The sequence below is a fragment of the Myxozyma melibiosi genome (assembly GCF_037950935.1).
Source record: "Myxozyma melibiosi strain Phaff 52-87 chromosome Unknown BZA70scaffold_10, whole genome shotgun sequence".
Classification (NCBI taxonomy): domain Eukaryota; kingdom Fungi; phylum Ascomycota; class Lipomycetes; order Lipomycetales; family Lipomycetaceae; genus Myxozyma; species Myxozyma melibiosi.
In genome coordinates this window covers 50,788-72,263 of record NW_027042924.1, presented here as the reverse complement: position 1 = coordinate 72,263, position 21,476 = coordinate 50,788, and the positions used below count along the sequence as shown (strand labels likewise).

General features: G+C 52.2%; 10 protein-coding genes across 10 annotated transcripts; 8 read left to right on the top strand and 2 right to left on the bottom strand.

Moving 5' to 3' along the window:
* Nucleotides 1-43: 43 nt before the first annotated feature.
* BZA70DRAFT_281937 (Tricarboxylate/iron carrier) lies at nt 44-1,336 on the top strand. The gene is made up of 4 exons (XM_064913188.1): nt 44-249; nt 311-444; nt 497-591; nt 639-1,336. Exons 1-4 carry the CDS (start codon nt 146-148, stop codon nt 1,287-1,289), a joined length of 984 nt encoding a protein of 327 aa, XP_064766764.1. The 5' UTR covers nt 44-145; the 3' UTR covers nt 1,290-1,336.
* A 57-nt stretch (nt 1,337-1,393) lies between these two features.
* BZA70DRAFT_281934 (putative short chain dehydrogenase/ reductase) lies at nt 1,394-2,665 on the top strand. The gene is made up of 2 exons (XM_064913187.1): nt 1,394-2,014; nt 2,066-2,665. The coding sequence occupies exons 1-2, from the start codon at nt 1,688-1,690 to the stop codon at nt 2,510-2,512; spliced, it is 774 nt and encodes a 257-aa protein (XP_064766763.1). The 5' UTR covers nt 1,394-1,687; the 3' UTR covers nt 2,513-2,665.
* Nucleotides 2,666-2,678: 13 nt separating this feature from the next.
* On the top strand, nt 2,679-4,173 carry BZA70DRAFT_58365 (uncharacterized protein). Its single transcript, XM_064915237.1, has one exon. It carries the CDS (start codon nt 3,078-3,080, stop codon nt 4,098-4,100), a length of 1,023 nt encoding a protein of 340 aa, XP_064766762.1. The 5' UTR covers nt 2,679-3,077; the 3' UTR covers nt 4,101-4,173.
* A 164-nt stretch (nt 4,174-4,337) lies between these two features.
* On the top strand, nt 4,338-5,560 carry BZA70DRAFT_311913 (cyclin-like protein). The gene is made up of 3 exons (XM_064914966.1): nt 4,338-4,657; nt 4,717-4,790; nt 4,852-5,560. Exons 1-3 carry the CDS (start codon nt 4,361-4,363, stop codon nt 5,474-5,476), a joined length of 996 nt encoding a protein of 331 aa, XP_064766761.1. The 5' UTR covers nt 4,338-4,360; the 3' UTR covers nt 5,477-5,560.
* A 66-nt stretch (nt 5,561-5,626) lies between these two features.
* Nucleotides 5,627-7,518, top strand: BZA70DRAFT_281926 (actin family). Its single transcript, XM_064913186.1, has 4 exons — nt 5,627-5,731; nt 6,030-6,277; nt 6,331-7,259; nt 7,325-7,518. The coding sequence occupies exons 1-4, from the start codon at nt 5,694-5,696 to the stop codon at nt 7,415-7,417; spliced, it is 1,308 nt and encodes a 435-aa protein (XP_064766760.1). The 5' UTR covers nt 5,627-5,693; the 3' UTR covers nt 7,418-7,518.
* Nucleotides 7,519-7,646: 128 nt separating this feature from the next.
* Nucleotides 7,647-11,093, top strand: BZA70DRAFT_58323 (uncharacterized protein). Its single transcript, XM_064915236.1, has 2 exons — nt 7,647-8,118; nt 8,181-11,093. The coding sequence occupies exons 1-2, from the start codon at nt 7,750-7,752 to the stop codon at nt 10,968-10,970; spliced, it is 3,159 nt and encodes a 1,052-aa protein (XP_064766759.1). The 5' UTR covers nt 7,647-7,749; the 3' UTR covers nt 10,971-11,093.
* A 123-nt stretch (nt 11,094-11,216) lies between these two features.
* On the bottom strand, nt 11,217-15,233 carry BZA70DRAFT_240635 (essential DEAH-box ATP-dependent RNA helicase specific to the U3 snoRNP; the record flags this gene model as incomplete). The annotated part of the gene is made up of 4 exons (XM_064910509.1): nt 11,217-12,854; nt 12,922-13,125; nt 13,179-14,561; nt 14,667-15,233. The coding sequence occupies 4 exons, from the start codon at nt 15,231-15,233 to the stop codon at nt 11,217-11,219; spliced, it is 3,792 nt and encodes a 1,263-aa protein (XP_064766758.1).
* Nucleotides 15,234-15,428: 195 nt separating this feature from the next.
* BZA70DRAFT_281920 (uncharacterized protein) lies at nt 15,429-16,423 on the bottom strand. The gene is made up of 2 exons (XM_064913185.1): nt 16,163-16,423; nt 15,429-15,984 (listed from the first exon to the last, which is right to left on the bottom strand). The coding sequence occupies exons 1-2, from the start codon at nt 16,341-16,343 to the stop codon at nt 15,755-15,757; spliced, it is 411 nt and encodes a 136-aa protein (XP_064766757.1). The 5' UTR covers nt 16,344-16,423; the 3' UTR covers nt 15,429-15,754.
* Nucleotides 16,424-16,629: 206 nt separating this feature from the next.
* BZA70DRAFT_301817 (PINIT domain-containing protein) lies at nt 16,630-19,672 on the top strand (the record flags this gene model as incomplete). Its single annotated transcript, XM_064914725.1, has 6 exons — nt 16,630-16,635; nt 16,687-16,907; nt 16,969-17,120; nt 17,180-17,665; nt 17,728-17,956; nt 18,014-19,672. 6 exons carry the CDS (start codon nt 16,630-16,632, stop codon nt 19,416-19,418), a joined length of 2,499 nt encoding a protein of 832 aa, XP_064766756.1. The 3' UTR covers nt 19,419-19,672.
* Nucleotides 19,673-20,098: 426 nt separating this feature from the next.
* On the top strand, nt 20,099-21,473 carry BZA70DRAFT_58253 (uncharacterized protein). Its single transcript, XM_064915235.1, has one exon. It carries the CDS (start codon nt 20,300-20,302, stop codon nt 21,284-21,286), a length of 987 nt encoding a protein of 328 aa, XP_064766755.1. The 5' UTR covers nt 20,099-20,299; the 3' UTR covers nt 21,287-21,473.
* The last annotated feature ends 3 nt before the right edge of the window (nt 21,474-21,476 follow it).

Below are 21,476 nucleotides of genomic sequence, written 5' to 3'. Positions count from 1 at the left end.
CCCTAAATTATTCTGCTTTGAGTAATTTATTCGTGCCTGCTCTCCTTACGCTGGCCCATTGCTGGTTGTTGTTGGATAGATACTGTGCTGTTGTTGTATTCTTATTGTATAGATACTGTATTGGTATTGTATAGAATTGTATAAAATGGCATCTGCAATTCCTGGTCCGCGCGAGCTTCCCGAGTCCAAATACGACCTCTCGACGTACTGGGGCCGAGTGAAGCACAGCGCCGGAGTTTCTGATCCTCGGTAGGTCAACGCCTGCAATTGACTATTAACAACATGTTTCTGACTGCTGACATTTATCAAGGATGCTGCTGGTGACTAAAAAAGATCTCGAGGAGTCAAAGAGCTTGGTGTCGGCGTACAAGAATGGCAAGATTGCAAATATGACGCCGGAGCTGTGGAGGGCGAAGCTGGTTCTTGACTCGACTATTCATCCCGGTGAGTTGGTGATAAGTGTTGGACGAGGTGGGATTTATGCTAATTGCTATAGACACGGGCGAGCCGGTGCTGCTGCCGTTTAGAATGTCGTCTTATGTGCTGTCTAATTTGGTGGTTACGGTCGGCATGCTTACTCCTAACCTTGGTGTATGTATTCTCTTTTATCATTCACCTTCATTTCACTAACATCCCAGACCGCGGGAACACTGTTCTGGCAGATTGCAAACCAGTCGCTGAACGTGGCAATCAACACAGCAAACAGCAACAAGTCGCACCCGCTCTCGACCGCGCAGCTCGCGCAGTCCTACGCACTCGCAGTAAGTGCCTCGTGCGGAGTCGCGCTCGGCCTGAACGCGATCGTGCCCCGTCTGAAGCACGTCTCTGCAAACACGCGTCTGATTCTCGGCCGACTTGTGCCGTTTGCGGCCGTGGTTTCGGCTGGGATTGTGAATGTGTTTTTGATGCGCGGCGAGGAGATTAGAAAGGGCATCTCGGTCTACGACGTCGACACGAACGAAGACCTCGGGACTTCTCGCAAAGCGGCTGTATTTGCAGTCGGCGAGACGGCGGCCTCGCGCGTGATCAACGCGACGCCGATCATGGTCCTTCCACCGTTGATCCTGGTCCGTCTGCAGAAGCGGTTCAAGATGAACAAGCGCGTGGAGACGGCGACGAACCTCGGGCTTATCCTGGCGACGTCGTTCGTGGCGCTGCCGTTCGCGCTGGGGATATTTCCGCAGAGAAGAGTGTGGAGCGTGGACAGGCTTGAGAAGGACAAGTTCGAGGGTGTGCGCAATAGCAAGGGCGAGAGTGTGCGCAAGGTGTGGTTTAATCGAGGGATGTGATGTCTGATGTATTAGTAATGTATTAGTAATGTATTAGTAAGAGCTGACTACAGTAGTGTTAATTTACCCCACACCGATCCCGCCGGGGCAGATAGTCCGCGTCCGCCAGCGCTCGTCAGGGCCGAACAGACGATGAGACGATAAGAGGAGCTACTGATAACAGAAACAAGAATATCTACTAACAACCGCCTCTGCTACACCTTCACGCATCAGCAGCAAACAGGTCCGGGAAGAAGCGTCGAGGCCGAGCAGATCGCGGTCGTCGGAGCAACTAAAACAAGACCATCGCCGGTTTTTAGTGCGTCCGACGACCGCATAAATCGAGCCCCTCCTCCACCTCGGCTGCCTCTTCACCACCTCTGCTCACCAACACTTCTCACTCATCGTTCATCAACACAATGGCATCTTACGCAGGAATCAAAGGCCGCGTCTACGTCGTCACCGGCGCCGCGTCCGGCATCGGCCGCGCGACGGTCCTCAAACTGGCCCAGCTCGGTGCGAAGGGCGTCGCCATCAGCGATCTCAACGAGGCCGGTCTGGAGGAGACAAAGAAGCTGGCGGCAGAGTACGCCACGAAGATCGTGAACACAAAGCTCGACGTCAGCAAGATCTCCGAGATCGAGGCGTGGATCGATGCGTCGGTCAAGGAGTTTGGCCAGTTGGACGGCGCTGCGAACGTTGCTGGTCTGGCTGGTGGTGACGGCAACACCACCGTTGCTACTCTGGTGCGTTGAATCTGCTGTTCTGTGTAGTTATGTCCGACTAACAGTAATCAGGACCAATCGGTGTGGGACCGCACGCTCGGCGTCAACCTGACGGGCCTGATGGCGTGCATGCGCCGAGAACTCAAGTACCTTCCCCAGCCCGGCGGCGCTATCGTGAACGTCGCGTCGACGGCCGGTCTGCGCGGTCTTCCTCTGTCTGCGGCCTACTCGACGTCCAAGTTCGGCGTGGTCGGTCTGACGCAGTCAGCGGCGGGTGAGTTTGGCGAGAAGGGCGTGCGCATCAACGCGGTGTGCCCTGGGCCGATCGATACTGCGATCTTCCGAGACGGCGAGAAGAAGGGACTGTTTGACGCGAATATCATGAGCGCGGGCACGTACCTGAAGCGGATGGGCAAGGCGAGTGAGATTGCGAATGTGATTGTGTTTCTGCTGAGCGAAGATTCGTCGTTTGTGTGCGGTTCTGCGTGGGCTGCGGATGGCGGATATACTGCTCATTAGATGCTTATTAGTCTGCTTCTGCTGTATGTAGGTAGTCGTTAAACGAAGTTGCTTCGAACAGTTATGATAGTTGATAGTTGTAGGGTTTGATGATTATCATTAATCGTGCGGCTCTTCAGCGAACTATGGAGAAGAGAGAAGAGAAGAGAAGAGAAGAGCTGCTTAACAAGCTGCTTAACAATTAGAGAAAGACAATTGATAATACCACGTCATATTGCATTTGTCTGTTCTATTATCTGATTAATGATACCACGTCATTGTATTATATTGTATCGTTGTATTGTATGCACAGAGCTCAGACAGAGCCCGGACAGAGCCCGGACAGAGGTGATTTGATTAGTGATCGCTAATATCCCACTGCTACTGCTACTGCTACTACCACTACTACGTCTTCTCTCTTCTTCTTCTTCTCTTCTCTATGATTACTGATCCATGTCGTCATCTCTTGATTTCAAAGCATCTGCTTACCTCTCTGATTCTTCTCTGTCTGTCAACTATTTAACTGTCTCTGTATACCACTTCTTCTCTCATCATCACTCATCATCACAGCATCTCAAACACCACCATGTCACCCAAACTTCTTCTCACCGGCGCTACCGGCTACGTCGGCGGCCACGTCCTTGCCCACCTCGTCGCCTTCAACTCCCCCTCCAAACTCGACCTCTCCGCCTTTGTCCGCAAGCAATCCGACGCAGACAAACTCGTCTCCGTCTACGGCTCAAATGTGTCCGTCGTCCTCGGCCCTAATGCCTACGAGGACCCGGCCTTTGCCTCCGCCGTCGCGGAAGCAGACATCGTTCTCCACCTCGGCAACGCGGCCGACGACCCTGTCTCTGCTGACCTGATCGCGGCAAAGATCAAGGACGGCGCGCTGCTCATCCACATCTCGGGCTCGTTCGTCCTTTCCGACTTTTCCAAGCTCGACCAGGCACTCACGACCCCGGTCGACGATATCAAAGACATCAAGACCATCACTTCATTGCCCGAGTCGCAGCCCCACCGCGACATCGACATCAAAGTGCTCGACCTTAGCAAGAAGAGACCGAACGTCAAGACACTGATCGTCTGCCCGCCCTTGATCTACGGCCCGTCCAAGAGCATCGGCCATAAAGCCTCGATCCAGATCCCGCTTCTGATCAAGATCGCGTCAATCGCGAAAGCAAACAAGGTCTTTGGCACCGGCAACGCAATCTGGAGCACCGTCCATCTGAGCGACCTCGCAAACTTCTTTGTGACCCTCGTCTCGACCTACATCTCCGACCCGTCCAAGCTATCCTACAACGACGAAGGTTACTACTTTGTCGCCAGCGAACAACGCAGCTGGGGCGAGATCGTCGCCGCTCTTGACGCGCCGCTGGTACACTACGGAGTTATCCCCAGCGAGAACGTATCTTCCAAGGAACCCGCGTGGACTGCAGACTCATTCACGATCCTTGGAGACAAGTCGTCGTACGTCTACTCGCTCTTTACTAGCAACTCTGTCACTGAGCCTTCGCGCGCAAAGAAGTTGGGATGGAAACCGGTGAATGCGGGATTGTTGGCGGAGATCGGGCCTATGGTCAAGTTGTTTTCTGATGGAGTTGAGTAGTGTACTTTTTGTTTGTAAGTGAGTTGTCTTATAGATGTAGTTGTATTAATAGATACATAAACGAGTTCACAGTAGTTATAATACAACCATAAACCCGAGACTAGTTATCATCATAAACCCGAAGCTGCAGAGTATTGTAAAACCCTACACTATCAGTCATCATCTACACCTCCATTACATAATCAGCACTCATCATAAGTCGAAGTCCCAAGGTCGAGACTCGAAGTTGTCGATTCAAGACTACACACTCAACAGTCAGAATGTCGTCAACACCGGCAGCCAAGAGCGACGACGACCTGTACCGAGAAGGCTCGCAGTACCGGATCTGGTCGTTTAGCCAGAGCGAGCTGGAGGAGGTGCGACGGTCGGTGAACCGGATCGCGAGCGAGCACCTTGCGCATGAGCACCAGATGGCTAGAAGCGCAGAGAGAGGAGGGGAGGAGGAGGGAGTGAAGATTGAGTATTTGACGGAGGGGGAGGAGTATGAGATGTTGTTGCATTATTGCGTGAAGGTGCAGGATGCTGCTGCGGTGTATAAGTTGCCGTCACATATCAAGGTGCCTGCTCTACTTATGACGATGATTATATCGAAGAATACTGCTAACTAAGTGTACAGGCAACTGCTATTCAGTATCTGAAACGGTTTTATCTCAAATACAGTCTGATGGAATTCCATCCGAGAAATATAATGTCTGCTTCCACTGCTCACGCTTGAAAACAGAGGAGATCAACAACTGACTTTACTCTCCAGGTACACATGCCTCTTCCTGGCCACCAAATCCGAAAACCACTTCATCTCAATCGACAACTTCGTCCAGCCCCTGCAACGAGTCTCCAAACAATCCATCATCGACCTCGAATTCATCGTCGCGCAAACCCTCTCCTTCACCCTCCTCGTCCACCACGCATTCAACCCGATCCACGGCTACTTCCTCGACCTGCAATCCGTCTTCGCCGACCGCATGGACGAGATCCGGTCCGCGCACGACCGCGCGAGGAGGTACGCGAACGACAGTCTATTCTCCGACGCGGCGTTCCTGTTCACGCCGCCGCAGATCGCGCTGGCCGCGCTGATGATGGCGAATGAAGGGCTGATGGACGCGTACATGGACGTCAAGTTTGGGCAGAACGCGGTCTTGCTGCGGCAGCTCAAGACTACGACGGAGAGGATAAAGAGCTATATTGTCGAGGGGGGGAAGCCGAAGATTGGCAGCGAGCGCGCGCTCGCGTTGGAGAGGAAGCTGTATGTATGCCGGAACCCGGAGAAGGCGAGAAAGCGGTTTGGAAATGGCTCCAGCAGCGAGAGCTTGAATGACAGTGCAGAACCTGCGGCGAAGAGAGTCAAGATTGAGCAGGAGGATACAGTGATGACCTAGTGTATAGATCAAGTGTATAGATATCAGGAATTGTATGATAACTAACTGAATTAAAAACATTAATAACAACTTACATAATACAACGTAAGCAAGGGCCTAGTACCAGCAAGCCTCCTCGGGAGCAGCCAGAAGCACAGCTCAGCACCCGCACTGTTCACAGGCCAGACCTGACTCGAATCAACCAGCAATTGCACAAACGCGTGCTTGAGAGTCAGCCATGTCGCATCTTTCTACTCCGGCCGTTGTCATGGGTATGTTGTTCTTTTGATGTTTGATGTGGGGGGTGGAGTAGAGTGAGGAGGGAGGGAAGAGGAAGGTGGTGGACCGGGTACGGCGGAGATGGGTGGATGGCGGATTGGTTGATGGATGGATTGTTGGTTGATTGTCTTGATTTGAACTGTTTACTGACGATTGTGATTTAGACAAGTATGATCCCGATTGATTTGCATTGATCGTGGATGGCGATGCAGTGCTGCTTCGATTCCCGCACCAGATCGTCATTCAACTACATATCCCAGAGATAACCAAACTAACAACACTCGTCATCATCTAGTGGCACCGGTCTTACAAAGCTCGGCTTTGCTGGTAACGACTCGCCGTCGTTCATCTTCCCTACCGCGATCTCTACCCGCAACACCGGCGCCGCCTCAGGCCGTCCTCCGACCGCGGCCAAGCCATCCTTTCTCTCGGGCCCGGGCGCGAATTCGTCGTCCAGCGGCGGAAACCTGGCTTCCAAGCGCGGGACCGAGGATTTGGATTTCTTTATCGGGCAGGAAGCGATTGATGTTTCAAACACCCCTGGTGAGTATTTAGATGACGATAGAAAAAGAGGAAGAGTGCTGATGTAATGATAGGCTACGGCTTAAACTATCCCATCCGCCACGGTCAGATTGAGAATTGGGATCTTATGGAGCGATTCTGGGAGAATTCGATCTTCAAGTACTTGCGCTGCGAGCCTGAAGATCATTACTTCCTCTTGACTGAACCCCCTCTAAACCCTCCCGAGAACCGAGAGATGACTGCGGAGATCATGTTTGAGACGTTCAACTGCGCGGGTCTTTACATTGCGGTGCAGGCCGTGCTTGCGCTTGCGGCGTCGTGGACGTCGAGCAAGGTGCAGGATCGGTCGTTGACAGGTACGGTTATAGACAGTGGTGATGGAGTTACCCATGTTATTCCCGTCGCGGAGGGATACGTGATTGCGTCAGCGATCAAGAACATTCCGATCGCCGGCCGAGATATCACGTACTTTGTGCAGAGTCTTTTGCGAGACCGAAACGAGAAGGACTCGAGTTTGAGAACGGCGGAGAAGATCAAGGAGGAGTACTGCTACGTGTGCCCAGATATCGTGAAGGAGTTCAATCGGTTCGACCGCGAGCCCGAGCGCTTCCAGAAGTACCTTGTCGACCAGGGTCTCGGTCGCAAGGTGACTGTCGATGTCGGCTACGAGCGTTTCCTCGCGCCGGAGATTTTCTTCAACCCGGAGATTGCGAGCTCTGATTTCTTGACGCCGCTGCCGGAGGTGGTCGACACCGTTATCCAGAACAGTCCGATCGACGTGCGCCGTGGGCTGTACAAGAACATTGTGCTGTCGGGCGGCTCGACTATGTTTCGCGATTTTGGACGAAGACTGCAGCGCGATATCAAGCATATTGTAGATGCGCGCATTCATAAGAGCGAGGAGCGCAGTGGAGCGCGGTCGGGTGGACTTGATGTGCAGGTTATCAGTCACAAGAAGCAGAGGAACGCGGTTTGGTTTGGTGGCTCCTTACTTGCACAGACTGTAAGTATTATATATGTGAAGAGCAAACAAGAAAGAGAAGAAGGCTAACTAATGATTTGATACAGGCTGAGTTCAAGGGATACTGCCACACCAAGAAGGACTACGACGAGATGGGCCCTGGAATCGTGCGACAGTTTTCGCTTTTCAACGTGCCTTAGATGGAGAGTAAGAGTATGAGCGTGAAAAGAGAAGATGTTTGTTTACTAGTAGTTTTGTTATTGTTGAATGAGATATAGTTGTATCAAATAGAGATTAGACAATGAGTTGTTGTAGCTGGGCAACAAACGCTGGCTGCTGCGCGATTAACCTTTTTGGGAGCCGTTTTCGTACGCGCTCGACGCGTTCGTCACTTCCTCCTCCTCCTCTTCCTCTTCCTATTACACCCTCCTCCTCTTCTCTACTATACTTCTCCACAATCGCCCCTCACCGCCGTCCTAAGCGCAAGAACGTGTTTTGCCTCGAGCAGAACCGTTCTCCGTCGCCGCTCCAAATGCCAACCCTCTCTCCTCCACCCTTCACCCTCCTCACCCACCCTCCCTCCCTCCCCATCCCCATCCCCAGATCCGGCCCCCTCCTCCTCTCCGGCCTCGTCCGCTCTCCGCCCTTCCTCACCCTCGTCGCCTCTCTTCTCTCCGTCGTTGCCGCCTTCGCAATCCCCTACTCGCGCTACCTCTTCTCCGCGTCCTTCTCCTGGGCGTCCTTCTGCTTGGCCACTTTCCTCCCCATCGACCGCTTCCTGATCCGCTCTGATACCCAGCTCAAGTACAGACGCATCGATGTCGTCATCTGCTCTACTTGCATGGTCCTCAGCATTGTCTGCGCCAGTTTGCTCGGCGAACGTGGCAACGGTCTCTCTTCCGTATGCCGTCTCCCACCTCCTCCTACCTCTGCCTCTACTCACATCTCTTCTCACACCTCTAGGTCCTCATTCCCTTCCTCGTCCACATCCTCCGCTTCCAGTACATGTCTCCTCCCTCCCTCCCCACCCAGCACGAGAAAAACCTCTCCCAGCTGATCGCCGCAAACATAGACATGACCACCCTCGTCTTCATCACCTTCACCTCCTTCCTCGCCCTCGCCCCCTCCTACCCCGGCGCATCCCAGCTCGTGTTTGGCATGTGCTCCAGCATCTTCGCCGCAACCTACCTCTCCATCTCCGACATCAGCATCCCTCTCACCCGCTCCGTCCTCCGCGAGATATCGGCCTACACCTGCCTAGGATTGCTGCTCATGTCCCTCCTCCTCGACGGCTGGGCGGGCTGGCTTGAACTCGGCTCGTCCGACGGACTGGCATACATGATGGTCCTCTGGTCCTTCCTCTCGGCTGTCAAAAACATAATCATCATGATCCTCATTCAAAACCTCTCCCCCATCAACGCCTCCTTCGTCGACCTCATCGGCAACCTCAGCACAACCCTCTACTCCCCCGCCGTCTGGAAAATCAGCGCAATGTGCATCTCCTACATGGCCATCGCCAGCACCCTTCTCCCGCACCACATTGGCGAGAAACGCGTGCGGTTTCTAAAGATCCGCGTCAGCAAATTCATCACCCTCGTCATCGCGCTCTTCCTCGCCGGCTTTGGCCTCTTCATGACCATCAAACCGCGCTCGAGCGGCTACTCGCAACGCGTCACCGCCTCTTCTGCTTCGGCGTATTCGTCCGCTGCTACTTCTTCGTTTGGAAAGGACGCGTGGAACACAACGATCCACCCAATCTCCTACCTCATGGAATCCCATCTGACCCGCTTCGAAGACCTCGTCAACAGACAAACAAACACATACCCGGAAGCAGTCAAGGAATACAAGCGCCGTCACAACCTCAACCCGCCCCCGAACTTTGACAAATGGTACGCGTACGCAACCGAGCACAAGGCCGTCGTCTTTGACGAGTTTGATTCCATCTCCGACTCCCTCAAACCGTTCTGGGGTCTCGAGCCGTCCAAGATCCGCGAAAACGTCCGCGACGCGCTGAGTAACCCTGAAAGCCACTTGCTCGGCGTGCACATCCGCGGCGGCCAGATCGCAAACCTGACAGGGTTCACGAACGGCCAGTGGTTCGAGGCCGCGATCGAGACCATGATTGGCGAGTTTGTGCAGTATCTGCCGGATATGGACGTTGCTTTCAACATGCTCGATTCTCCGCGCGTAATCATCCCGCAATCGGACCTTACCGTGCTCAACAGCGCGGAGAAGAAATCCGGTACGAAAAACGAGTTTACGAAACCACCGACCGGCGAAGACGACCTGGCCGAGCAGCCGCTTATCGCGACCTATCGCAGCTCTTTCGACTCCTTCGCCCACCAATCGTCCTGGGGCCACGCAAAACTATCCTGTCCCCCCGACGCGCCGGTCAAGCTCGGAAAACCGTCGGACGGATTCAGCCAATACGGTCTCTCGATCGGGTTCCTGAAAAACCACTCGGCCGCGACCGACATCTGTCTCGAGCCCGCGTACCAGCACCAGCACGGCATCTTTGTCCGTCCCGAGACATTCAACATCATCGCCGAACCGATCCCGATCTTCTCACAAAGCAAACTGTCTACTTTTGGCGACATTCTCTACCCTTCTCCCTCGTACTTTGTCGAGCGCGCGATGTACGACGAGACAGCGGACACGCCGTGGTCGGAAAAGAAGGATGTAATGTACTGGCGCGGATCGTCGACGGGACTGCGCTCCCGCGATGGGTCCTGGAGACTCGGTCATCGGCAGCGGACGTTGGCGTATTTCAACTCTGCGACTGAAAACTGCACGCTGCTAATGGATCTCGGTGACGCCGAGAAGATCAACAAAGAGACCCCGCCGCTGACAACCCGCACTTCTCCCACTAGAGCAAAAAAGATCACAAAGCGCTGGTCCTCGTTCCTCCGCCGCCGAGAACAAGTAGATCCCGACACTGTCGCCGACGCAGTCGATCCAGTGAGCTCCTCGAACCCAGCGCAAGACCTCGAACAAGTCGAGAACGCGGTCTCGCAACTGACCGAGGACGAACCAGAGCCCGAGGCCGAAGCCGAACTGACCTCTGGCGGCGCACCCGCGCAAGCCAGCAGCGCCGCCGCCGCCGCCAGCGACGAGTTCTCGTCTGAGGAAGAAGAAGCCATGCTCGAAGTCGCGCGTCCGCACGCAGAAATCGAGGAAGCCGATAAACACCATTTCCTTGAGGTCGGCAAGAAGCAAGATGAAGAGCGCGAGCAGCAGCAGCGGGACTCGATGTTTGTCGAGCAATCTGTGTCAAAGCAGGTTTTCATCGACCACATCAGCGCTCAATTTTCTTCCTTCACGCAGTGCAACGAGGCAGACTGTCGCGAGCAAGAGGCGTTCTTCGGCAAACCGGCGCCGTACGCTGGGTTTCAGGAAACGTGGCAGTACAAGTACCTGCTCGACATGGACGGCAACTCGTTCTCCACCCGCTTCTACGCCTTCCTCCGCAGCCGCTCGGCCGTCGTCAAGCAGACTTTATTCCGCGAATGGCACGAGGACAGATTGATACCGTGGGTGCACTACGTCCCGCTCTCGCTCGACTTGAAAGAAGGGTTCGAGATCCTGCGGTTCTTGCTCGATAACGACGTGTCCGGGAAGTTCATCGCCGACTCTGGTCGGCGGTGGTCGAAGCGGACGATGAGGAAGGAGGATATGCAGATTTATTTCTTTCGGCTGATGCTGGAGTATGGTCGATTGATTGACGATAATCGGGATACAATCGGCTGTCTCTAAGCTCTTTTTTGTAGTTCACGTTTGGTATACCCTTTTTTGTAACTTTTTTGTAACTTTTCTGTAACTTTTTGTCATTGTTTTGTCATTCTGTATTGTTTTGTAACATTTCTCGTAACATCCTCATCTTTTTGTATATTATCCATTGGAACATCACACAATGCAACTTTTAATCTCATGCAAATCTAATCGTACAAACCACATGCTACACAATTTCTACAACCAAAACTTTTCTCTCTCTCCACTACCTCAAACCGTCTTTGCAAGATTAGCCAACTGCTTCGCAGTAATCGACGTCAGCGGCTTAATCCTAATCCTCAGCCTACTCTCATCATCCCCCACGTTCCGCGCCGCGCTCTGCTGAATCACGTTATACACCAAAAACGGCGGCATCTCCGTCACCCCCGCCATCTCGTCCGCCGACAGCAAGATCGAGGACGGGTGGACGTACACCGGCCGTTCAGGCTCGCGGATACACGACTTATCGACACCCCCGCGGCCGCTGAGAAATCTGCTGTCCTTTATGAACGTGTAAGGGTTCAGACGCACGTACGGAATATCTGTAATTTTAACCCGTTTCCGACCGCCTTGGATCGCGCGACTCGTGCTCTTGGACGCGTCAAAGCCCGCGACTAAATCCTCGCGCACGACGACCTGGTCGATAAACCCCGCAGTGACCATCTGCTTGAGCGCCTTGACCTGCACGCTGGAGGGAAGTCCGAGCTTGGTGTCAAACCTGAGGGTCGCGAGCTTGGGCGTGTTGATTGCGACAATGTGCGTGAGTTGTTGCCGCAGCTTGTGGATTTCTTCCATCGACTTTTGCCGTAGAAAGTTCTTGTAGCAAAACTCGGCGGCGTCGTCTGCAAACTCGTACGCGCACACGACAGAGAGCATTTTCAAGACGTCGCAGGTCGGATCCAATCCCGAAAACTTGCGCTGCACGACGTAAAACTCCTTCCGACGACGTCGATTGCTTTCGATATCTCCCTGATTCATCTTTCTGAGGTCGTCGTCGTCTTCCTCATCGTCCTCGTTCTCGTCGTCAGCGTTATCAAGCAGCTCGCTCTCGATCCCGAGTTCATGCTCGGACAAGAATGGATCTCCGACACTCAACGTCGCGACGATCGCGATAACGTACTGCAGACATTCAAACTGTTGTCCGATAACCACCATCTTTGCAAACCGCGGCGCAAGCGGGAACACGCTCATCGTTCGTCCGAGGTCCGTCAACGCACCGTTCTTGTCGATCGCACCCAGGTAATGCAGCAGTCGCTCCGCAAGCACAAGACTGTTTCGATCCGGCGGGGTTGGGAACGGGAAGTTTGCGATCGTGTCAATCCCCATGCTCTTCATTTGCAGAACAACACCTTCGATCGGCATGCGGAGAATCTCTGCCGTTGTAAACTGCGGGAACTCACTCTCAAACACAGCGGACGAGTACAGTCTATAAGAATGACCCGGCCCGGTACGTCCCGCACGACCGGATCGCTGATCGGCACTAGCTTTACTGATCCATCCCACGTCGAATCTCTGGACGCCGGTTTCTTCGTCATAGTGCCGCTCTTTGACACGTCCGCAGTCCACGACATAGCGTATACCGGGAATAGTCAAACTAGTCTCTGCAATATTCGTAGCCACAACACAGAGTCTCGAGCCTTCAGGCGGACTCTCAAAGATCTTCATCTGCTGAGCGGTAGGCAGAAGGGAGTAGAGAGGGAGAACATGAAGAGGACCGGTGTTGATCTCCTCAGTCTGCTCTTCGAAGCCTTCTTCGATCTCGTTTTCGTCCTCGTCATCGCTTAGGTTGTCAATGTCGAACGCGTCCTGGATTATATCGTCGCCCAGATCAACATCTTCAACCTCAACCTCAGCTACATCACATATTAGCTTCCTTCTAAAGATCAACGATTGCAAAGATCGACTCACCTTCATTAGCAGATAACTTCAACGAGACATCAACTTCCTCATTGGCCGCGCGATTACGCCCCTGCTTTGGAAACGCGGTCCGCAACCGCTTACACAGATGCGTAATCTCACTCTGACCAGTCATAAACACCAGGATTCCGCCAGGTGGCAACCGCTGATGAATCTTCTTGATCTTGTTGTACGCTTCGTCGAGGTAGTTTGTCGGCGTTCGACGGTTGAAATGTTTCGATACCTGTGTCTTGTTAGCAGAGATGTCCAGCTTAATCAATGTTAATGTGTTCTTACCGGATACTGTCTCGCGTCAACGTTCAGAACAGGCGGAGGCGCGTTGAACAAGGTCGAATTCATCGAAAAGTCAGTCACGCGCAAAGTGGCAGACATGATAATGAGCTTCAAAGGGGTAACCTTCGACCCAGTTTCCTTGCTCATATCGTACCGCAGCTTCAGCACTCGACTCAGCACGCCAATCAAGATATCTGTATTCACGTTTCTCTCGTGCGCTTCGTCAATCACGATCGCAGAGTACCTGCTCAGCGTGAAATCGGTCGCCAACTCGCGTAGCAAGACACCGTCCGTCATGAACTTCATAGCCGTCCCAGGCCTTGTATTCTGCTCGAATCGAATCTGGTAGGCAACCTTGTCCTTGTGTAAAGCACCAAGCTCCTCACTCACTCGCTGCGCCATACTGACGGCCGCGACACGACGGGGTTGAGTGATTCCAATCATTCCGGGATTGTCGCTACTCGGATCGCCATAGCCTGCCTCGAAGAGAAACTGCGGCACCTGTGTAGTCTTACCACTACCAGTCTCACCGCAGATGATAACGCATAGGTTATTATGAATCGCCTCCATAATCCGCTGCTCATCCTGCACGACCGGCAACTGAATCCGCGCAGCCTGGATCTCCGTCTTCCGCTTAACCTGCACAAAGTACGACTTCCGCTGGTCCGCGTTCTCGATCGTGACGATGTCGGGCGGTGGGGTCGCGCGGTCTTCGGGACGGTCGACTGGTTCGTAGTGGACTTCGACGCGCGGCATCGTGTTGATGTTTGACAGGCTCTCGGTCGTGCCGCCTCGGAGCTGATCTTCAGCCCATTTTTTGAAGCTCGCGCCACGAGAGACGCGCGGGGTATCACTGTCGTCGTTCTCGTCGCTTTCTTCTTCTTCATCTTCTTCATCTTCTCCATCACTTTCTTCATCACCATCTTCCTCTTCGTCCTCATTTTTTTCTTCGGCACCGTTGAGCTCTGATCCATTTGTTGACTCATCTCCAAAACCAGTCCACTCCTCCCCATCACTCCACTCTTCAGACCCAGACCCAGACTCAGACTCAGACTCTCCACTTACAGACTCGTCATCCTCATCCTCGCCATCTTCACTCTGCGACTCCTCCTCGCTCGAACTATAATCCTCCTCATCATCGGCCGCAACCTTTGCTTTCCGCAACTTCTCCTGCTCCAAGCGCGCACGCCAAGTATAGGGAACCTTCTTTTGACTGCGCTTCAGTGGTTGAATCTCGGGCTTTGGCTTTTTCTGAAGGGTTCCAAAGCCGAATCCAGCACCTCCGAATTGGAATGTAGGTTTGAATTCAGATGTTGTAGTCGAGGGCGCAGGTGTGGGTGCAGCAGACTGATCTAAAGACTGATGATCGCCGTTGAAAACAGTGGGCTTCTTTGTAGAATTATCCTCGACATCCGAATCACTCTCAGGAAGCGCACGCTTTCGAGGCTGCTTCTCGGTATTGACGCGCGGAGTCGGGATATATGGAATAACAGGTTCAGGCTCTGGAGCCTTCTCGGTTTCAATCTGCCGTTCTTCATATAGCAACTTCTTTTGCTGCTCGTCCAAGATACCCAGATGCTCATTCAACAGCGCATCCCTAAGCTGTTCACGCTTCGTATTATTATTCGTGCCCAGCTTCTTCAAACTATGCAAAAGCGACGTGTCGATCTTTGAATGCGCTAGTTTCTCCATCAAGATCTTGCGCTCTTCCCGCTTCAGTTGCCGCTCTATGTATTTATCGAGCCGTTTCTGCTTCTGCTTTGACATCTTCGACTCGGGCGGTTTGAAAAGTTCTTCAAGCTCTTTTCTCTTCGCTGCCCGTTCTTCCTCCGTAATCGGAACAAGAATGTCCACGTTCGGATCAACGCCATTGCTAGTGTCTTTTAAAATAACTGCAGGCTCCGGCTGAGCTTGCTGCTGCTGCTGGATCTCGTCTTCTTGATCAGCATCCTCCGGCCGTCTGACTGATCTAGGCTGCCTCAGAGCTTTGAGCTTCTTCTGCTTCGACACAGTCCCCGCCCGAGCACGCTCGTTGAACCTAGGCCGATATTTACCCATTCCGCCTGCTGTTTCTGCTCGAGATGATTGTTGCTGTTCAGCAGAGAAAAATCAAGGTTTTAAACATTTTGGGATTTTTTTTTTCAGGAGGTGGATTACCCGGCGTTGGGAGTACTGAACCCTATCCCACAATAATTTTTGCGGTCTTGCTGTCGATGTGAAAGAAAGAAAGAAGAAGTATGAGAACTACGATGCGAACTACGATAGGAACTACGATATGAATACTAGAAGTAGGTGCAGATGATAAATGATAGTCTATTTGGTTATTAGAGAGCTATAACATGATACAAAATATGAGACAAATCTAAATCGATATGAATTCCAAAGATCCCGAACGCCTAAATTACAACAATACAAATGATGACAAACACTGTAAATCCTGCCAATAAAATAGATAGAAATAAAAATGAAATAGAAAAAGGGTAGAACTTTTCAAAGCGGTGATGCTAATGCTGATGATGACGACTGGAAACGGTGGCAAAGAAGGTCGAAGCGTTGACTAATCAGACTACTTGGACTGCTTATTTCTTTGCCGACTTCTTCTTGTTCACTGAGCCGAAAACCAGAGACTTTGATCCCTGCTTCTTCTTTGAGTAGATCTTGGAAGCCTTCTTTTGCTTCCACTGCTCGTTTCTGGAGCCCTTCCATCCGCTCGTGCTGACTTTGGGAGCATCGGTGGCCGCGGCAGCAGCAGTGGAGGTCGAGGCGGTGGAAGCAGACGAATCGTCGACGTCCATAGAGGCGGAAGCTTCTGGAGATCAGAACAAGTCAAGTTAGCACTCTGATCAGCAAGAAAAAGATCTATTCGTAGACATCACAGAACGTGATTTGTTCATGATCGATTAAACCCAAGAGGGCGTAGAAATCGTCAGAGGGCTCATCGTCACTCTTTCCCAACATCAAAGAAGAGGAAAACGGAGAGCACCAACCTTCGCTAGTTTCAGATTCCGTTGTTGCGGACGAGGCAGCGGTGGTGGTGGTGGCGGATGAGTCGCCGTTCAGTTTCTTGGAGAGACGGATTGTGCGGGCGTCGGTGACGGGATCAAAGACGGTCGCGCGACGGATGCCGCGAGCGCGGACGCGAGACTTAGCACGGAGAGACTTGGCCATTTGGTGGATGAGTGGATGAGTAGTGGGAATGGGGTGAAGAGGAAGAGGAAGAGAAAGAGGAAGAGGAAGACGAGGACGAGAAGAAAAATTGTTTTGCGCAGAGCAAAATTGAGTTTTCCTTCAAACCTTAAACCACTACGCTTCGGACCCAGCTCAGCTCAGGTTCAGGACCGCACTGAGGAAGAACAAACCAAAGCTCGAGCTGGGCAACGTATATTCAGTCCGCACCTCTGCTGCTCTTGTACGGTCCGTGATAGAGCCATGCAGTCTGATTTTAGTTATAATAATGCAAGTGCTTTTCCCGCTTCTCTTCGCGAGAGCCTCCAGACTAACTTCTTCTTAGGAGCTCATCCGAATACTATCGACCCAGTTCACGGTCGTTCATCTTAAGGAGCTCTGCCGTATATGTCGTCTACAAACTACTGGGCGCAAATACGTGCTGCAGACGCGCTTGCTTGATTTGCTGAACTCCACGCGAAACGCTGGAGACGCTCAACTATATTCATTACTCAAAGGGGCCATCTTTGAGCGATATGCTATCGCCAACAACCGTATTGGGACAGAGTAATTTCCCTTTATGGTCGCTTAGCTTCTACTTTATCCTATTTACTAACTGTTGTCTTAGGTGGACGGGGAATAGCGACGCTTTATGGAATTATCTCGGCGCCCGTAACAATCCCCGGGTTAGTTCTTCTTCCACTCCCACTTCCGCCTTTGGAGCAACCAACAGGGCCAGCGGTGCAGTTCCCGTCAGTACCTCAGCCCGGCACGACTCTAGTACGTATCCTACTCAAGCTTTTGATATTTGTGTGTTATTCTCTAACGTCTTTATCCAGTTGATACAATCGATTTCCCAAGCAGCACGTTCTACATGCTGCAAACACCTCTCACGCGCCCATCCACCCTCGCCATCCTACCCGAGCACAGAAGCACCGTTCGCATGCAATTCAAACTCTCTGAAGCTCAATCGTCTCGTCTGCGATCCGACCCCTCATACCGCGTCTACCTTCTCTCCGCCAACTCCGACGAAATGCGTGAAGGGCAGATCCAATTCCCGCACAGTATCGAAATCAGAGTGAATACAAAAATCGTCCAAGCAAACCTCAGAGGTCTCAAGAACAAGCCCGGAACGACAAAGCCGGCGGATTTGACCCAGTACATTAATACTGATATCTCACAAAACTTTGTTGAAATCATCTACGCCTACACGCGTGTTCGATACACAATGGCGCTCTACATCGCGCGGAAACGGTCGGCGGCAGAAATAGTCACTAGGATAGCTTCTGGGAAGCATATCCCCAAAGACCAGGTCACCGCAGAAAGTAAGCCTTTCACTCGCCTCCTTTCATCTCTCATGCTAAGCCCACATCTAACCTCCATCTAGTTGTCAAGAAAAACTCGGACGACGACGACATCATAGTAGGACCTACCATTCTCTCCCTGAAATGCCCTATCTCCTACTCAAGAATTCGGGTGCCTATCCGATCGACGAGATGTAACCATATACAATGCTACGACGCTACCTCATATATCCAACTACAGGAGCAAGCACCGACATGGACATGCCCGGTCTGCAACATCGCTGCTCCTCTCAGTAATATTGCTGTCGACAGGTATGTATTTTTAGCTTGTTTGGGTCAAAGTAACTTGGCGTGCTGACATATGCATAGCTACGTTGACGACGTCCTGAAACGAACCAACGATTCCATCGATTCGATAGTAATCGAGACCGATGGTTCCTGGCGTATCCCAGAACAGAACAGTAATGATCTCTCTGACGACGACGACGATGATGATGATCGACAGCGTATAAAACGACAAAGCACTTCCGTTGGCCCACCCACCGGAGCCATGGAAGTCATTGACGCTTCCCCTGCTCGACAAGGCAGTAGCGCAGCTCCAGCTGCTGTCGTCATCGACCTGAGCGACAGCGAAGATGAACTTCCAGCACCGTCGCGTCAACCACCTCCCCCTCCACCTCCACCCCAACAACCTCCACCAAGCAATATCCACCAAGGGCCAGATTCATATCACTCGGATTTTGAAATTGAACTTCAACATTTGTTTGACGATCCTCAGGATTCTCCTGTACCAGAGACTGAACCTCATTACACACCACAGTCGAACGAGCGTCAGACTCCCCAGCTGCCTGCATCCACAGAGTCTCATGTCCCACTTGCACCAGTGACAACTACTTCTGCTACAACAGCCACTGTACCAGCTGACTCGCCATTAGCAGAGACCATTGAAAACCGGAGGAAAAACCCCGAAGGAATTCAAAATCTTCTTCAGTCATATATGGATCTGAGCGGCAGATTGGGCGAGTACATCTCCAGCCGAGAAGGAAGCACATCAGCAGCTACTCCGTCTGATTTGGCTAATGTCAATCTGCCGCCACCCATCAATGCTGTACAGAACGGAAGACCTGTACATTCGTCGCCGCAAAGGGGATACTTTAATGAGCCTCCTGTGGAGGAGCAGCTGCGAGGATCTCAGACCCTACCGCCGATTGAAACAGCTGAGGGATCCGAGTCTGACCACGACTTCGACAGCGATATTGATCCTTATAACTATTCAATTGACTTACCATACCTTTTATCGCGGAATGTTGGGAGCGCCCCTCCTACTCAGGAGATCGTTTCGGAAGCTGGTGGACCCAGTCCTACTGCACCGGCCAACGACGGTGCAGCTGTGGCCGAGCCACAGACACCGGAGAACGCAGCAGACGACCTGGCCAACGATGGAAGCGCATACACCGCACGCACAAGTCTGAGCGACGACAACGCATCGCAGCGAACAGCGTCTGTGGACGAGACCGATCTCCGAGCAATAATCGCGCATACCACTGAGTCTACTTCGGCGGCTTTGGCAGCCGATCAAGAGCACCCAGAAGTGACCACTGGCACAAACAGTCCTGCCCATCCCACACTACCTTCACCAACACAAACTGCTTCCGAGCCGGCTACAACAAACTCGCATGTTAGCGGGACAGTGCACCCGCGCGACGAATCAAGCGACGCTGCGTCGCCGCCACCAGCAAAGCGTCCCAATATGGGATTATCTAATACCGATTGAAGGAAATGAACTGTATAATATTAAAGCATAGCAGGAATAGAGATCCCGTCCGTCGGAGAACGATCGAAAGGACATACAAGGCGATCAGTGTACAACCATAATTATCTCTATCTGTTGTGTTTACGTGTATAAGATTATGGCGTTTTATGGATTTAAAAATAAGGCGGGTATTAGTGGATGTGCATAGTAATAAATAACAGTAGCTTCAGAACTACTTGCGATAATACTATTAGCCATGTAGATCACGTTTTAGAATAGTAGTCTAGAGATAAAAGTGACGAACAAGGGACAAGGGCCTTGTTCGAACTGTTTAGGGTTTCTGTCTACTCAGTGACTGAGGCGAGCAGTCCTTGTTTGTTTACCTCTCTCGACTACTTTTCTGGCTACTTACAATCACTTCAAATGTAATCAAGTTCTGTAAACTATTTGTCTGTGTTTATATCTGCATAATCATCCTGTGCTTTTTTTCTGTGTCTTAGGAAGGCGTCCGATCTGTCTACGTTCTGGTGTGGCATAACATCTTCCAAGGCATCTGTCTACAAGGAACAAGGGGAGCAAAAACTGTTCAGTCCTCGAGGAATGGCATCATTGCCATGTGGTAGCCTACAGCCTGTGTTGGAGTCAAAAGGCGTGGCTATAAATAGGATGTGACTGGTGTGCCAGGTAGGATTCCTGATTCAACAAGGCTTTTGTTGCTGAATACAGCAGTTCAACAAGGCACCGCTGCCTTTCTTCTTCTCGTGTTCGAACAAGGCACCAAATGTCCAACAAGGAGCCAGAAATAAACATAAATAACCCTGGCTCTCTCCTTTCTCTCCCTTCCCTCTTTCCCCCCCATCATCATTCTCATCATTACTTTGTCTTTGCAACTAATCATCATCATGGTTTCCATTGTTCAGACGAACGCGCTCCCAGCTACCCGGAACGAAGTCATCGACCTCTCGACTCCAACCAGCGGTTCCGCATCCCCCATTGCCAGAAGCAGCAGCAGCAGAAAGCGCGCTTTCGACGACGACGACGACGAGGAAGAGTTTCATCGCGGACAGTTGTCTGGGAAAACTCTTCCCAAGCGAGTCAAACCCTCAGTCGAGGAGGACGGACACGAGGTTATTGAGATTGACGACGATGAAGCAGACAGACATCCGGTTCTGCTCAATCACCTCGGCCGCCCTATCCTGAGATCGTCTAAAGCCGCTATGGCATACCTTGAATTCCAGCTGTCCTTTGCTCGCTCATTGCCAGACTGGACAGACGTGGAGATCAGGACCGTCGCGCGCTCAGTTCTAACGATCAATCCTGACGTGGACTGGAGCCGACACTTGAACGAAGTTGAGCACTCTGTTGCCAACGACGAGGATCCGTTCCCTGATTTTACCGGTGGCGAGCCCTTCCCGATCCCCAGCACCGCTATCGTGGCTGCTCAGGCTTCCCCCAAGGTTCTACCCCACACCGGTGTACTCCGACTTCCGAGAGTAGACGACCTCGAGAGCTCTGACGACGAGTCCACCAGCAGCTACGACGATAGCTCTGACGATGAATCGGTCGAATCCGAGGACAATTTCCGCCGCAACATCGCCCCCTTCTTTTTCGAGTACAACACGAGCGACGACGAGACTTCTTCCGGCAGCAGCCGCGAGTCCAGCAGCGAACCCGTCCTCCCAACGAATGTCACTGAGTCCGAATACGTGAGCTCTAGTGATTCCGACTCCGGCACCGAGACTCCTCCTACGGATTACAGCAAGGAGGGCATGCATCATCATGGCAGTTCCAATACCCAGCAAGAGTACTCCTCCGACGACGAATACGAGAGCGACGACGAGGATATCCCCAGCGACGACGAGGACGACGAGGATTACGTCGACGAGTAACCCTGTGATACCCTCTCCCGGATCTGCTGTGGTCTCTTTTTCTTTTTTCTATTTTTGTTTCTGTGTGGTGGAGCTAAAAAGCTCTTGCTGTTCTTCGACTCCAACGGCTGTCAGTTTCTGTTGATATCAAATCGAAGTGCAACAAGAGGAAGAAAATACCAAAAAAAAATTTGCTTTTCTGTTTTTCTGC